The sequence below is a fragment of the Choloepus didactylus genome, chromosome 6 (assembly GCF_015220235.1).
Source record: "Choloepus didactylus isolate mChoDid1 chromosome 6, mChoDid1.pri, whole genome shotgun sequence".
NCBI lineage: Eukaryota > Metazoa > Chordata > Mammalia > Pilosa > Megalonychidae > Choloepus > Choloepus didactylus.
Window position 1 is genome coordinate 49224303 of NC_051312.1, and position 16520 is coordinate 49240822.

The 16520-nt window shown below is 37.3% G+C and overlaps 1 protein-coding gene across 1 annotated transcript in view; it reads left to right on the forward strand.

Moving 5' to 3' along the window:
* DCDC1 (doublecortin domain containing 1) overlaps positions 1 to 16520 on the forward strand; it is a 632177-nt gene that overhangs the window by 339168 nt on the left and 276489 nt on the right. The window contains 1 exon segment of the mRNA XM_037839043.1: positions 92 to 210. Coding sequence (XP_037694971.1) covers positions 92 to 210 — 119 coding nt within the window.

The following is a 16520-nucleotide window of genomic DNA, read 5'->3' on the forward strand; positions in this document are numbered from 1 at the left end:
ATAATGACCTCACTGTTTGTGACACATTGTTGAATTTTCTGGTTCTTTTAACTTATTTAGACCTTTCTCCCCACTCTCTATTCATTGGAAGACTGGAATGATCCTGAGTCGAGCGATAACTCAGGGCTGCCTCGCTATTGGTCATCCAATCAGAGTCAAGGCCGCTGAGGGAACATCATGGGAAGGATATGAATTAATCCTACAGAAAAGGTAATGCTTATGAGCTATTTAGCTCAAGATGATAAATGTTGTTTTCAAGATTTCTGAGCGGTCAAATTGTGATGCCTCCTGGCTTAGATGAAATATTCATTAGGTGTTTAAATTTGTGTTCATAATATCAATATTAATTTTTAATCTAACATAAGCTTAAAATGTATGCCACTTAGTTTGGCAGCAAACGTAAGTATTTTTAGAGGTGAAATGTTGGTCTTCAACATGCACCCATGTTGTAGACAAGCTACTGCTTTACTCTATAATTATTGGAACCCAATTTTTTATTTCCATTTTGATTGCTAATTAAATTTTTTCGCATTCTCTGTGTATTCCTAACCTTTTTTCCTTCTGAATCTGAAATATTGAACTGTGAAAGAAAAATCAAGGAGACAAAAAATTGCTGGCTTGTAAGGGACCATGAGTGTCCTACCTTTCTGATTTTTTTCTTACTTGGGAAGGTTAAATTAAAAATAAAAAAATAGATTTTTGTTTCAGCTTAGCAATGAGGAAGAATGTTGGTTTATCTCCAACAATCTGGAAATCCTAGAGGCTTTCTTTTTTCTTGCTCATTTGTCTTTTGACTTCCCCTAGTGTTGACAACAAGGAGTCGTGTGTACTTCTGGATTTAGAAAGGCATTACCCAACTACTTCTGGCTGGATAGGCAGTTAGGGTGTGTTTAGGGATGAAACCAGAAACATCTCCAGGGTAGAACTCTTAGGCACCAGAGAAACTGACCCAGCCACAAGTTCAGAAGGGAAATTTGCTCTGACATGCAAAGCAGACTGTCCAACAGGTCTAAGAATATCACATAATGGTTAAGAATGTGGACTACAGAGTCGGATTCCCAAGTGCAAACCTTGGCTGCACCCTTTACTGTAACAACAACAGCAAAAATTCTGAGTCAGACATTATTCTAATTTCTTTATATTGCCTTGTCATATTTAATCCTGATAATAACTTGATGAGGTAGGTATCATTATTATCTTTACAGGCGAGGAAACTGAAGTACAGAGAAGTTAATCACTTTCATAAGGTCATATCAATTAAGGTTGGGCAGGAATGTAAAACCAAACTATAGCCCACTCTCAGCCACAACACTATATTTCCCGGGGGATCAAAGTCCAGTTAAACAATTGCCAGGAAGTGCTAAGTGGGGCAGCATGTGTCTCAGTGGATGAGTGGGGTCCATCAATCAAGAAACCCAGGCAGAAGGGAAAGGGAGACAGTATCATGTGAGCTGGCTAGTGCTAGTGGGGTCCTGTACTCAGAGTTCCCAGTGAAGAGCACAGGCAAATCCAAAGCAAGTCCCGCTTTGATGTGGCGTTGCATCTGGAGTGGGGAATAAGATTCCTGGAGCAGAATCAGGGCTATAAATTGGAGCCACATTTTTAAACATCAAGTTGTAATGACAATGACCAGGTCAACCATGGAACATGGCGCCAGAGCTGCTCTAGCTCATTTAGTCCACAATTACAATAAGGAGAAAAAATCAATTAACCCAGAAATGGTGCCAATGTTAGAATTAATAGACAGGACATGAAAATAGTAATTATAACTGTATTCCATATATTCAAGATGCTAGAGGAAAGACTGAGCATGCTAAGTAGAGACTTAGTAGATATGAGAAGACTCAACTCACCTTTCTAGAATTAGAGTAGAATGAAGTTAGAAATCAATGGCAGAAAGATTTATGGGAAATCCCTACATATTTGGATACTAAGTAACTCACTTCTAAATAAGTCATGAATCAAGATATTAAAAGGGAAATCAGAAAGTATTTTTACTGAATGAAAATGAAAACACCGCATATCACAATTTGTGGGATGCTGCTCAAGAAGTGCGCAGAGGGAAATTTATAGTACTAGATGCCTGTATAAGGAAAGGAGAAAGAATTCAAATGAATGACCTCAGCTTCCACTTAAGAAACTAGAAGAGGAAGAACAAATCCAACCCAAGCAAAGCAGAAGAAAGGAGATAAAGATCAGGTGGAAATCGGTGAAATAGAAAACAGATCAATGAAACCAATAGCCAGTTCTTTGAAAACATCAAAGAAACTGATAAATCTCTAGCTAGACTATTCAGGAAAAAAAGAGAGGACACATTATCAGTATCAGTAATGAGAGAGGTAATTTCACACAGTTGTTAAAGGAATAATAAGGGAATATTTTGAACAACTATGAGTCAATACATTTGACAACTTACATTTTTAGCACCAATTCCTTAAAGTGCACAAACTACCAGTCCTCACTCAAGAAGGAAAAAGTGACTTCAGTAGCTCTTTCTCTTAAAGAAATTGAGTTTTAATTAAAGACCTTTACACAAAGAAAACTCCAGGTCCAGATGATTTCACTAACTTCAGTGGGAATTCTACCAAATATTTTTGGAAGAAATAGCAATTATTTACAATCTCATCTAGAAAATGGAAGAAGAGGAACTATTTCTCAACCCATTTTATGAGGAGAGCATTACTCTGATACCAAAACCAGACAAAGACATTTCAAGAAAAGAAAATCATAGACCAATATAACCTCATGAACATAAATGCAAAAAATTCTTCATAAAATTTTATTAAATTAAATACAACAGTATTTAAAAAGATAATCTGTCATGACCAAGTAGGATTTCACCCAGGAATGCAAGATTGGTTTAATATTGAGAAATCAATCAATATAATTCACCATATTAGCAGACCATATGGCCCTATAAATAAAGAGAAAACATATGGTCATATAAATAGATAAAAGAAAAGCATATCATAAACTACAACATCAACTGCAAATAACATCTCTCAGCAAATTAAATAGAAGGAAACTTTCTTGATCTGATAAAGAACCCACAGTTAACATCATACTTAATGGTGAAACACTGTTGCTTCCCCCTTTTAAGATCAGGAACAAGGCAAGGTTGTCCACCTTCACCATCCCTATTCAGCATTGCATTGAAGCTTTTAGCCAGTGTAACAAGATGAGGAAAAGAAGTAAAGGCATCTGGATTGAAACTGAAGAAGTAAAAACTCTCTTTATTTGCAGATGATGTGAATGTCTATGTAGAAAATCTGTGAAATCTACAAAAACCTTCTGTAAATAATAAATCAGTTTATCAAGTTTTCAGGGCATGAGATCAATATTCATATATTGATTGTATTTCTATATGCTAGTAACAAACAATTGGAAATAGAAATAAAACAAACATCTTTTACAATTTATCAGCAGTATAAAATATTTAGGGATAAATCTGAAAAATATGTTCAAGACACATGCTCATAAAACTACAAGACATTGCTGAGACCAATTAAGGAATATACAAATAAATGCAGGGATATATGGTGTTCATGGATTGGAAGACTCAATATTATTATAATGTCCATTCTCCTCAAATTGATCTATAGATTCCATGCAATCTCAATCAAAACCGCAGCAGGCTTCTTATAAAGAAATTGTCAAACTCATTTTAAAATTCGTATAGAAAGACAAAGGACCCAGAATAGTCAAAACTATTTTGAAAAAGAACAAAGTTGGAGGATCTACTTTGCCTGACCTCATGGCTTATTATAAAGCTGTAGTAATAAAGATGGTGTGGTGTTGGCACAAAAGTAGACAATTAGATAAATGGAACAGACTAGAACATCCAGAAGTGGACCTGCACATATATAGTAAATTGATTTTTGACAAAAGTGTAAAGGAAGTTCAGTGGAAAAGGATATTCTTTTTGAAAATAGTAATGGAACAATTGGATATCCATATGCAAAGAAATGAATTTTGATCTGTACCTCATGACATATACAAAAATTAACTCAACTGGATCATAGACCTAAATGTAGAATCAAAATCTGTAAATATTTTAGAGGAAAACATAGGAGAAATATTTATGACCTTGCATTAGGTAGGCAAAGATTTTTAAGATATGACGTAAAAAGCACAATCCGTGAGTATAAATTGATAAATTGGACTTCAGGACAACTAAGAACTTCTTCTATTTGAAAACCACTATTAAGAGAATGAAAAGATAAGCCACAGACTAGGAGAAAATATTTGTAAATCAAATCTGTTTGCAAAATACATAACATTTATATGGATATACGTGTACACACACATACACACACGCACAAACAACCCAAGAAAATGTGGGCAGAGGAATGATTTGTAGAGATACTTTACTGAAGAAGATAAACCAAAAAAAGATGTACATGAAAAGATGCTCAACATCATTAGGATATAGTAGAATGCAAAATAAACCCACAAGGAGGTACCACTACGTATCTATTAGAATGTCTAATGTTTAAAAGACTGTACCGGAGGCGGGGCAAGATGGCAGACTGGTGAGCTGTATGCTTTAGTTACTCCTCCAGGAAAGTAGGTAGAAAGCCAGGAACTGCGTGGACTGGACACCACAGAGCAATCTGACTTTGGGCATACTTCCTACAACACTCATGAAAACGTGGAACTGCTGAGATCAGCGAAATCTGTAAATTTTGCGGCCAGGGGACCCGCGCCCCTCCCTGCCAGGCTCAGTCCCGGGGGAGGAGGGGCTGTCAGCTCCGGGAAGGAGAAGGGAGAACTGCAGTGGCAGCCCTTATCCGAAACTCATTCTACTGATCCAAATTCCAACCACAGATAGACTGAGACCAGACACCAGAGAATCTGAGAGCAGCCAGCCCAGCAGAGAGGAGACAGGCATAGAAAAAAAACAACATGAAAAACTCCAAAATAAAAGCGGAGGATTTTTGGAGTTCTGGTGAACATAGAAAGGGGAAGGGCCCTGAGGCGCATATGCAAATCCCGAAGAAAAGCTGATCTCTCTGCCCTGTGGACCTTTCCTTAATGGCCCTGGTTGCTTTGTCTCTTAGCATTTCAATAACCCATTAGATCTCTGAGGAGGGCCCGTTTTTTTTTTTTTTTTTTTTTTTAATCCTTTTTTCTTTTTCTAAAACAATTACTCTAAGAAGCCCAATACAGAAAGCTTCAAAGACTTGCTATTTGGGCAGGTCAAGTCAAGAGCAGAACTAGGAGAGCTCTGAGACAAAACGCAATAATCCAGTGGCTGAGAAAATTCACTAAACACCACAACTTCCCAAGAAAAGGGGGGTGTCCGCTCACAGCCATCATCCTGGTGGACAGGAAACACTCCTGCCCATCGCCAGCCCCATAGCCCAGAACTGCCCCAGACAACCCAGTGTGACGGAAGTGCTTCAAATAACAGGCACACACCACAAAACTGGGCGTGGACATTAGCTTTCCCTGCAACCTCAGCTGATTGTCCCAGAGTTGGGAAAGTAGAGCAGTGTGAATTAACAAAGCCCCATTCAGCCATCATTTCAGCAGACTGGGAGCCTCCCTACACAGCCCAGCAGCCCAGAACTGCCCTGGGGGGATGGCACTCACCTGTGACATAGCACAGTCATCCCTCAACAGAGGACCCAGGGTGCACGGCCTGGAAGAGGGGCCCACTTGCAAGTCTTAGGAGCCATACGCCAATACCAAGGACTTGTGGGTCAGTGGCAGAGACAAACTGTGGCAGGACTGAACTGAAGGATTAGACTATTGCAGCAGCTTTAAAACTCTAGGATCACCAGGGAGATTTGATTGTTACAGCCACCCCCCCCCCGACTGCCCAGAAACACGCCCCATATACAGGGCAGGCAACACCAACTACACACGCAAGCTTGGTACACCAATTGGACCCCACAAGACTCACTCCCCCACTCACCAAAAAGGCTAAGCAGGGGAGAACTGGCTTGTGGAGAACAGGTGGCTCGTGGACGCCACCTGCTGGTTAGTTAGAGAAAGAGTACTCCACGAAGCTGTAGATCTGATAAATTAGAGATAAGGACTTCAATTAGTCTACAAATCCTAAAAGAACCCTATCAAGTTCAGCAAATGCCACGAGGCCAAAAACAACAGAAAATTATAAAGCATATGAAAAAACTAGACGATATGGATAATCCAAGCCCAAGCACCCAAATCAAAAGACCAGAAGAGACTCAGCACCTAGAGCAGCTACTCAAAGAACTAAAGATGAACAATGAGACCATAGTACGGGAGATAAAGGAAATCAAGAAGACCCTAGAAGAGCATAAATAAGACATTGCAAGACTAAATAAAAAAATGGATGATCTTATGGAAATTAAAGAAACTGTTGACCAAATTAAAAAGATTCTGGACATTCATAGTACAAGACTAGAGGAAGTTGAACAACGAATCAGTGACCTGGAAGATGACAGAATGGAAAATGAAAGCATAAAAGAAAGAATGGGGAAAAAAATTGAAAAAATCGAAATGGACCTCAGGGATATGATAGATAATATGAAACGTCCAAATATAAGACTCATTGGTGTCCCAGAAGGGGAAGAAAAGGGTAAAGGTCTAGGAAGAGTATTCAAAGAAATTGTTGGGGAAAACTTCCCAAATCTTCTAAACAACATAAATACACAAATCATAAATGCTCAGCGAACTCCAAATAGAATAAATCCAAATAAACCCACTCCGAGACATATACTGATCACACTGTCAAACACAGAAGAGAAGGAGCAAGTTCTGAAAGCAGCAAGAGAAAAGCAATTCATCACATACAAAGGAAACAGCATAAGACTAAGTAGTGACTACTCAGCAGCCACCATGGAGGCGAGAAGGCAGTGGCACGATATATTTAAAATTCTGAGTGAGAAAAATTTCCAGCCAAGAATACTTTATCCAGCAAAGCTCTCCTTCAAATTTGAGGGAGAGCTGAAATTTTTCACAGACAAACAAATGCTGAGAGAATTTGCTAACAAGAGACCTGCCCTACTGGAGATACTCAAGGCAGCCCTACAGACAGAGAAACAAAGAAAGGACAGAGAGACTTGGAGAAAGGTTCAGTACTAAAGAGATTCGGTATGGGTACAATAAAGGATATTAATAGACAGAGGGGAAAAATATGACAAACATAAACCAAAGGATAAGATGGCCGATTCAAGAAATGCCTTCACGGTTATAACGTTGAATGTAAATGGATTAAACTCCCCAATTAAAAGATATAGATTCGCAGAATGGATCAAAAAAAATGAACCATCAATATGTTGCATACAAGAGACTCATCTTAGACACAGGGACACAAAGAAACTGAAAGTGAAAGGATGGAAAAAAATATTTCATGCAAGCTACAGCCAAAAGAAAGCAGGTGTAGCAATATTAATCTCAGATAAAATAGACTTCAAATGCAGGGATGTTTTGAGAGACAAAGAAGGCCACTACGTACTAATAAAAGGGGCAATTCAGCAAGAAGAAATAACAATCGTAAATGTCTATGCACCCAATCAAGGTGCCACAAAATACATGAGAGAAACACTGGCAAAACTAAAGGAAGCAATTGATGTTTCCACAATAATTGTGGGAGACTTCAACACATCACTCTCTCCTATAGATAGATCAACCAGACAGAAGACCAATAAGGAAATTGAAAACCTAAACAATCTGATAAATGAATTAGATTTAACAGACATATACAGGACATTACATCCCAAATCACCAGGATACACATACTTTTCTAGTGCTCATGGAACTTTCTCCAGAATAGATCATATGCTGGGACATAAAACAAGCCTCAATAAATTGAAAAAGATTGAAATTATTCAAAGCACATTCTCTGACCACAATGGAATACAATTAGAAGTCAATAACCATCAGAGACTTAGAAAATTCACAAATACCTGGAGGTTAAACAACACACTCCTAAACAATCAGTGGGTTAAAGAAGAAATAGCAAGAGAAATTGCTAAATATATAGAGACGAATGAAAATGAGAACACAACATACCAAAACCTATGGGATGCAGCAAAAGCAGTGCTAAGGGGGAAATTTATACCACTAAACGCATATATTAAAAAGGAAGAAAGAGCCAAAATCAAAGAACTAATGGATCAACTGAAGAAGCTAGAAAATGAACAGCAAACCAATCCTAAACCAAGTAGAAGGAAAGAAATCACAAGGATTAAAGCAGAAATAAATGACATAGAGAACAAAAAAACAATAGAGAGGATAAATATCACCAAAAGTTGGTTCTTTGAGAAGATCAACAAGATTGACAAGCCCCTAGCTAGACTGACAAAATCAAAAAGAGAGAAGACCCATATAAACAAAATAATGAATGAAAAAGGTGACATGACTGCAGATCCTGAAGAAATTAAAAAAATTATAAGAGGATACTATGAACAACTGTATGGCAACAAACTGGATAATGTAGAGGAAATGGACAATTTCCTGGAAACATATGAACAACGTAGACTGACCAGAGAAGAAATAGAAGACCTCAACCAACCCATCACAAGCAAAGAGATCCAATCAGTCATCAAAAATCTTCCCACAAATAAATGCCCAGGGCCAGATGGCTTCACAGGGGAATTCTACCAAACTTTCCAGAAAGAACTGACACCAATCTTACTCAAACTCTTTCAAAACATTGAAGAAAATGGAACACTACCTAACTCATTTTATGAAGCTAACATCAATCTAATACCAAAACCAGGCAAAGATGCTACAAAAAAGGAAAACTACCGGCCAATCTCCCTAATGAATATAGATGCAAAAATCCTCAACAAAATACTTGCAAATCGAATCCAAAGACACATTAAAAAAATCATACACCATGACCAAGTGGGGTTTATTCTAGGCATGCAAGGATGGTTCAACATAAGAAAATCAATCAATGTATTACAACACATTAACAAGTCCAAAGGGAAAAATCAATTGATCATCTCAATAGATGCTGAAAAAGCATTTGACAAAATCCAACATCCCTTTTTGATAAAAACACTTCAAAAGGTAGGAATTGAAGGAAACTTCCTCAACATGATAAAGAGCATATATGAAAAACCCACAGCCAGCATAGTACTCAATGGTGAGAGACTGAAAGCCTTCCCTCTAAGATCAGGAACAAGACAAGGATGCCCGCTGTCACCACTGTTATTCAACATTGTGCTGGAAGTGCTAGCCAGAGCAATCCGGCAAGACAAAGAAATAAAAGGCATCCAAATTGGAAAAGAAGAAGTAAAACTGTCATTGTTTGCAGATGATATGATCTTATATCTAGAAAACCCTGAGAAATCGACGATACAGCTACTAGAGCTAATAAACAAATTTAGCAAAGTAGCGGGATACAAGGTTAATGCACATAAGTCAGTAATGTTTCTATATGCTAGAAATGAACAAACTGAAGAGACACTCAAGAAAAAGATACCATTTTCAATAGCAACTAAAAAAATCAAGTACCTAGGAATAAACTTAACCAAAGATGTAAAAGACCTATACAAAGAAAACTACATAACTCTTCTAAAGAAATAGAAGGGGACCTTAAAAGATGGAAAAATATTCCATGTTCATGGATAGGAAGACTAAATGTCATTAAGATGTCAATTCTACCCAAACTCATCGACAGATTCAATGCAATCCCAATCAAAATTCCAACAACCTACTTTGCAGACTTGGAAAAGCTAGTTATGAAATTTATTTGGAAAGGGAAGATGCCTCAAATTGCTAAAGACACTCTAAAAAAGAAAAACGAAGTGGGAGGACTTACACTCTCTGACTTTGAAGTTTATTATAAAGCCACAGTTGCCAAAACAGCATGGTACTGGCACAAAGATAGACATATAGATCAATGGAATCGAATTGAGAATTCGGAAATAGACCCTCAGATCTATGGCCGAGTGATCTTTGATAAGGCCCCCAAAGTCACTGAACTGAGTCATAATGGTCTTTTCAACAAATGGGGCTGGGAGAGTTGGATATCCATATCCAAAAGAATGAAAGAGGACCCCTACCTCACACCCTACACAAAAATTAACTCAAAATGGACCAAAGATCTCAATATAAAAGAAAGTACCATAAAACTCCTAGAAGATAATGTAGGAAAACATCTTCAAGACCTTGTATTAGGCGGCCACTTCCTAGACTTTACACCCAAAGCACAAGCAACAAAAGAGAAAATAGATAAATGGGAACTCCTCAAGCTTAGAAGTTTCTGCACCTCAAAGGAATTTCTCAAAAAGGTAAAGAGGCAGCCAACTCAATGGGAAAAAATTTTTGGAAACCATGTATCTGACAAAAGACTGATATCTTGCATATATAAAGAAATCCTACAACTCAATGACAATAGTACAGTCGGCCCAATTATAAAATGGGCAAAAGATATGAAAAGACAGTTCTCTGAAGAGGAAATACAAATGGCCAAGAAACACATGAAAAAATGTTCAGCTTCACTAGCTATTAGAGAGATGCAAATTAAGACCACAATGAGATACCATCTAACACCGGTTAGAATGGCTGCCATTAAACAAACAGGAAACTACAAACGCTGGAGGGGATGTGGAGAAATTGGAACTCTTATTCACTGTTGGTGGGACTGTATAATGGTTCAGCCACTCTGGAAGTCAGTCTGGCACTTCCTTAGAAAACTAGATATAGAGTTACCATTCGATCCAGCGATTGCACTTCTCGGTATATACCCGGAAGATCGGAAAGCAGTGACACGAACAGATATCTGCACGCCAATGTTCATAGCAGCATTATTCACAATTGCCAAGAGATGGAAACAACCCAAATGTCCTTCAACAGATGAGTTGATAAATAAAATGTGGTATATACACACGATGGAATACTACGCGGCAGTAAGAAGGAACGATCTCGTGAAACATATGACAACATGGATGAACCTTGAAGACATAATGCTAAGCGAAATAAGCTAGGCACAAAAAGAGAAATATTATATGCTACCACTAATGTGAACTTTGAAAAATGTAAAACAAATGGCTTATAATGTAGAATGTAGGGGAACTAGCAATAGAGAGCAATTAAGGAAGGGGGAACAATAATCCAAGAAGAACAGATAAGCTATTTAACGTTCTGGGGATGTCCAGGAATGACTATGGTCTGTTAATTTCTGATGGATATAGTAGGAAGAAGTTCACAGAAATGTTGCTATATTAGGTAATTATCTTGGGGTAAAGTAGGAACAGGTTGGAAGTAAAGCAGTTATCTTAGGTTAGTTTTCGTTTTCTTATTCCGTTGGTATGCTCTCTTTGAAATGTTCTTTTATTGTATGTTTTTTTTTTTTCGTACAGTTGATTTAAAAAAGAAAAAAAAGTTAAAAAAAAACAAAAACAAAACAAGGAAAAAAAAATATGTAGTGCCCCCTTGAGGAGCCTGTGGAGAATGCAGGGGTATTCGCCTACACCACCTCGATGGTTGCTAACATGACCACAGACATAGGGGACTGGTGGTTTGATGGGTTGAGCCCTCTACCACAGGTTTTACCCTTGGGAAGACGGTTGCTGCAAAGGAGAGGCTAGGCCTCCCTATGGTTGTGCCTAAGAGCCTCCTCCCGAATGCCTCTTTGTTGCTCAGATGTGGCCCTGTCTCTCTAGCTAAGCCAACTTGAAAGGTGAAATCACTGCCCTCCCCCCTACGTGGGATCAGACACCCAGGGGAGTGAATCTCCCTGGCAACGTGGAATATGACTCCTGGGGAGGAATGTAGACCTGGCATCATGGGACGGAGAACATCTTCTTGACCAAAAGGGGGATGTGAAAGGAAATGAAATAAGCTTCAGTGGCAGAGAGAATCCAAAAGGAGCTGAGAGGTCACTCTGGTGGGCACTCTTATGCACAATTTAGACAACCCTTTTTAGGTTCTAAAGAATTGGGGTAGCTGGTGGTGGATACCTGAAACTATCAAACTACAACCCAGAACCCATGAATCTCGAAGACAGTTGTAGAATAATGTAGCTTATGAGGGGTGACAAGGGGATTGGGAAAGCCATAAGGACTACACTCCACTTTGTCTAGTTTATGGATGGATGAGTAGAAAAATAGGGGAAGGAAACAAACAGACAAAGGTACCCAGTGTTCTTTTTTACTTCAATTGCTCTTTTTCACTCTAATTATTATTCTTGTTAGTCTTGTGTGTGTGCTAATGAAGGTGTCAGGGATTGATTTGGGTGATGAATGTACAACTATGTAATGGTACTGTGAACAATCGAAAGTACGATTTGTTTTGTATGACTGTGTGGTATATGAATATATCTCAATAAAATGAAGATTAAAAAAAAAAAAAAATGACATAATGCTGAGCAAAATAAGCCAGGCACAAAAAGAGAGATATTGTATGTTACCACTAATGTGAATTCTGTGAAAAATGTACAATGTTTTATAGTGTAGAATGTAGGGGACCTAGAGATACCAATTAGTGGAGGGGGAATGATAATCTAATAAGAACAGATAAACTATGGAGGGTAATCTGAATGTTATGGGAATGCTCAGGAATGATTATGGTTTGTAAACTTTCTTGGATATAGTAAGATCACGTTGGAAGCAATAGAGTTATTTTAGGTTTTTTTTTCTCTTATTCCTTTGTTTTCTTAGGGGTTGTTAATTTTCTTGGGGTATGGTAGGAACATGTTGGAAGCAATGTAGTTATTTTAGATTATTTGTTTTTCTTACTCCTCTGTTTGGACATGGTTTATTAATTTTCTTGGGGTATGGTAGGAACATATTGGAAGCAAAGTAGTTATTTTAGGTTATTTGTTTTCCTTAATCCATTGCTTTGTTTGAAATGTTTTGGGGTTTTTTTGGTTGTTGTTTGCCTGTTTGTTTTTAATTTTTTGATAAACAAAGTGAAAAAATTGAAAAAAAATCAGTAGAAAAATGGGAGTAAAAACTAAATGACAAATAGGGTGGGATGGGGGGATGGTTTGGGTATTCTCTTTTCACTTTTATTTTTTATTCTTTTTCTGATTCTTTCTGATGTAAGGAAAATGTTCAGAAATAGATTGTGGTGATGAACGCATAACTATATGATCATACTGTGAACAGTTGATTGTATACCATGGATGACTGTATGGTTTGTGAATATATTTCAATAAAACTGAATTAAAAAAAAAAAAAAAAAGTCTGTACCAAATGTTGGTGATGATGTGGAGCAGTTGGAGCTCCCATACACAGTTGGTGGAAATGTCAAATGGTTCAGTCACTTTGGAAAACACTTGGGCACTTTCCTAAAATGTTAATCATATGACTGCTCTATGATCCAGCCATTCCACTCCTATGAATTTACCGAAGAGATATGAAAGCATATGTCCATACAACATTTGTACATGAAAGTTCATAGTTGCTTTATTTGTAAAAGCAAAAAGAACTCAAATGTGAAAAGATAAACCATAGAATAGCCACACAATAGAATACTACTCAGCAATAAAAAGGACTAAACTCTTGATACATGCAACCATATGGATGAATCTCAAAATAATTATGTTGAATAAAAAGAAAAAGACCATCAAGAGAGTGTATTGTATGATTCCATTTATATAAAATTTCAGAAAAGGCTAACTAATCTAGATGGGTAGGAGGGAGGGATTATAAAAGGGCACAAGGAAACTCTGGGGGTGAACTTGGTTGGTGATGGATATGTTTATTATGCTGAGTGTTGTAGGTCTTTCACAGGTGTAGCCATATTTCAAAACTTATCAGATTTTATACTTTAAATATGTGCATGTCAATTGTACAGTATTTATATGTCAGCTATTCCTTGATAAAACAGCTTTTTAAAAAATTCATAAAAAACAAAGAAAGAAACAAAAGTCAAAATAATGATTATAATGACTATGTGGCTGTCAAGGAAGGCCTGTCTCAGTGAGAGAATCGATCACTGGCTTAGGTCAAAACGGAAGATGTTTGGGAAGATTAGAGCTTGATGGACATGCTCTTGCCCAGGGCTCTCCCCAGGCACACTAGTTGCTGCAGTGAGTACACCATCTAGTCAGCTGATCTGATTTTAGCCCACTGAGGTTTACCATCTACTCTGGACAGGATTGTCTAGGAATATGTTAGGACTGCAGCCACCGAATCAGTGTCCTTGTTGCCTACAGAAGAGAGAACTTGGTCAAAGAAGGAGAAATAAATATTAAAGTGAATTTAACTTTAAAAATCTCTACTTAGAAGCAAGGGTTTTATTTAATCTAGAAAAGAAAAGAAGGAAATGAGGGAAAGAGGAGAGGGGGCAGATTGGGTGGTAGGGTGAGAGGGAAGATTCCTATGAAATTGAGGATTATTAGACTTTGTTTGCAATTTGCCTTTATCTGGAAAACAAAATTCACTGCAAGATTAAGTAAAAGTAGCAGAAAATTTAGAAAATTAAGGGTTCTTATTAACTGTGAGGCTCCACTTCATGTTTTTGAAAGCAGCAAGGACTGAGATTCTTGGAGATTTCCTCACCTTTGGGTGTATAATTTCTAATATGTTTATCTTCACCCCAGCATCTGAAGTACTTGTGTGACTTACTTTTTTTAAATACAGCCATATTTCATTACAAATAACAATAAATATCCTCATGTGTCAGAAAATTCTAGAGGCAGAATTTTCCCCTCTTCTCCTAAGTACTAAAATATGATTTTAACAAAAGCTATGAATCAAGACATAGCCTTTTATATGTGAAAAATAATAGAACTAGCACTTAAAATAGCAACCTGACAACTCACAAAGAATATTATAAACGTATCATACTTCATTAGTTCAGTTACTTCCCTTTGGTGTCACTCATGCTATTCTTATTCAATATAACAAATGCTTGCACAAATTTGTCTTTTTAATTTTTTTTCCTGTCATGTGCATCTGGCTATAGCTAGATGAAAGGAATACCAACAATGTCATTCCCAATTGACCTGAACTGTCTCAAAAATCATTAAAAAATATTCTTCTTTCCAAAATATATTTGGACATCTTCTTATGAATAAACCAGTTGAACCAATAGTTCTTTTTTCAGCCACCATTTAATCTTGATGTTGTTTCATTTTTAAGGAATGTGGATATTTTAGATCTGGCCGTTAGTGTTAAATTCATAATTAAAGCAATACACCCACACCCCCTCCCAAACACAGAGATTAGAATATAGAGGCTAAAAATTAGTGACCCAAAGAGTTTTTTGGCCTGCACTGAATTAAACTTTTTTTTAATTAGTTGTAGCTTTTAGAAATAGATTTCATACTCCAAAAATTACAAATTTCTGACTTTTCTTGAGAAAATCAGAAGAATGGATAACACTAGACCTGCGTTCTCTCCTGATAGCAGTCAGTCCCCTCTATAGGGAACTCTCAGGTTTGCTGTAATCTCCACCATTCCTTTAGCAGCCCTTAATCTTAGCTCTAGTCTGCTTCCTTTGTTTCCATTACTTGTCAGGTCCCTTAGGGCATTTAAATTTGCAAGTCAGTTTTAAGTAATCTTTATTCTCTTCCTTATTTCAATCTTAATCTTTCCAGTTAGGTTTTTTGCATCTAATTCCCCCACCCCCACTCCCCACCCCCATTTAGGTCTTACTGGAAATAGACAGATAATTGGCCAACATATACCAGACCAGGTTAAAAACAAGCACAGCTTTAAGGATACTGTTATGCTTAACAAGCAGAGCTATGCAATACAGTGCTAGGTAACAGCAGCAGACAGAAAGACAGATAGACAAGAAAACAAACAGCAAGCACATCACAGGGAGATTGAAAATTGTATCCTTGGCCAAGTCTTGAAATTTGGGAGGCTAAGAGAGAGTACAGCACACAGACAGAGACTGGCAAGAATAGTGACCTTTGACCCAAATCTTTTCAAGTACACAATGCAGAAAAGATTATTTGCCATACATTGGACTTTTAAGTGATATTCACACATATAGAAATTAAAATGACAATATCAATAGAAAATTATCCATGTGTAATTGCAGTGTATGGATTGATGAATGAAACTTCTTTTATCTTTTCCCAATATTTTCAGAATCATGGAAGGGAAATTCCTTTTCTCCAGTCTCTGTGAATCTTACTTTCCGTACAGGTGGAAATTAGAAGATGGCAGAGCCATTTGAGGCTATGTGGGAAAATAAATTTTCCCTTCATATAGTCAACCAGGAAATGGGATGAGTATTAGCCTATGAAATGAATTTCCCCCAAACTGAACCCTGCCCCATGCATGGGCTGTCTCCTTGCCCCTCTCCTCTGATAAATTGAATATTTCAAAGACTATGCATTTGTATAAATATGTGTGTATGCATATATTGATTTTTTTTTTGCATTTGCACAGATTCTCAAATGTGATTGCAATTAGCAGACTTCTCAGGGAAGGTGGTCTTTAAATCCTTCTCCTGTAAAATAAGGGTGATGATTCTAAATGGTCTCAGAAATTATACGTTCACAGAGAAAGGATTCTAAACACCCATTCTTTGATAATAATGGTAATTGTAATAGTATCATAGTATCATTTATTATTATAAGAAATTCAAGTCACAAGTGACTAAGTGATCTA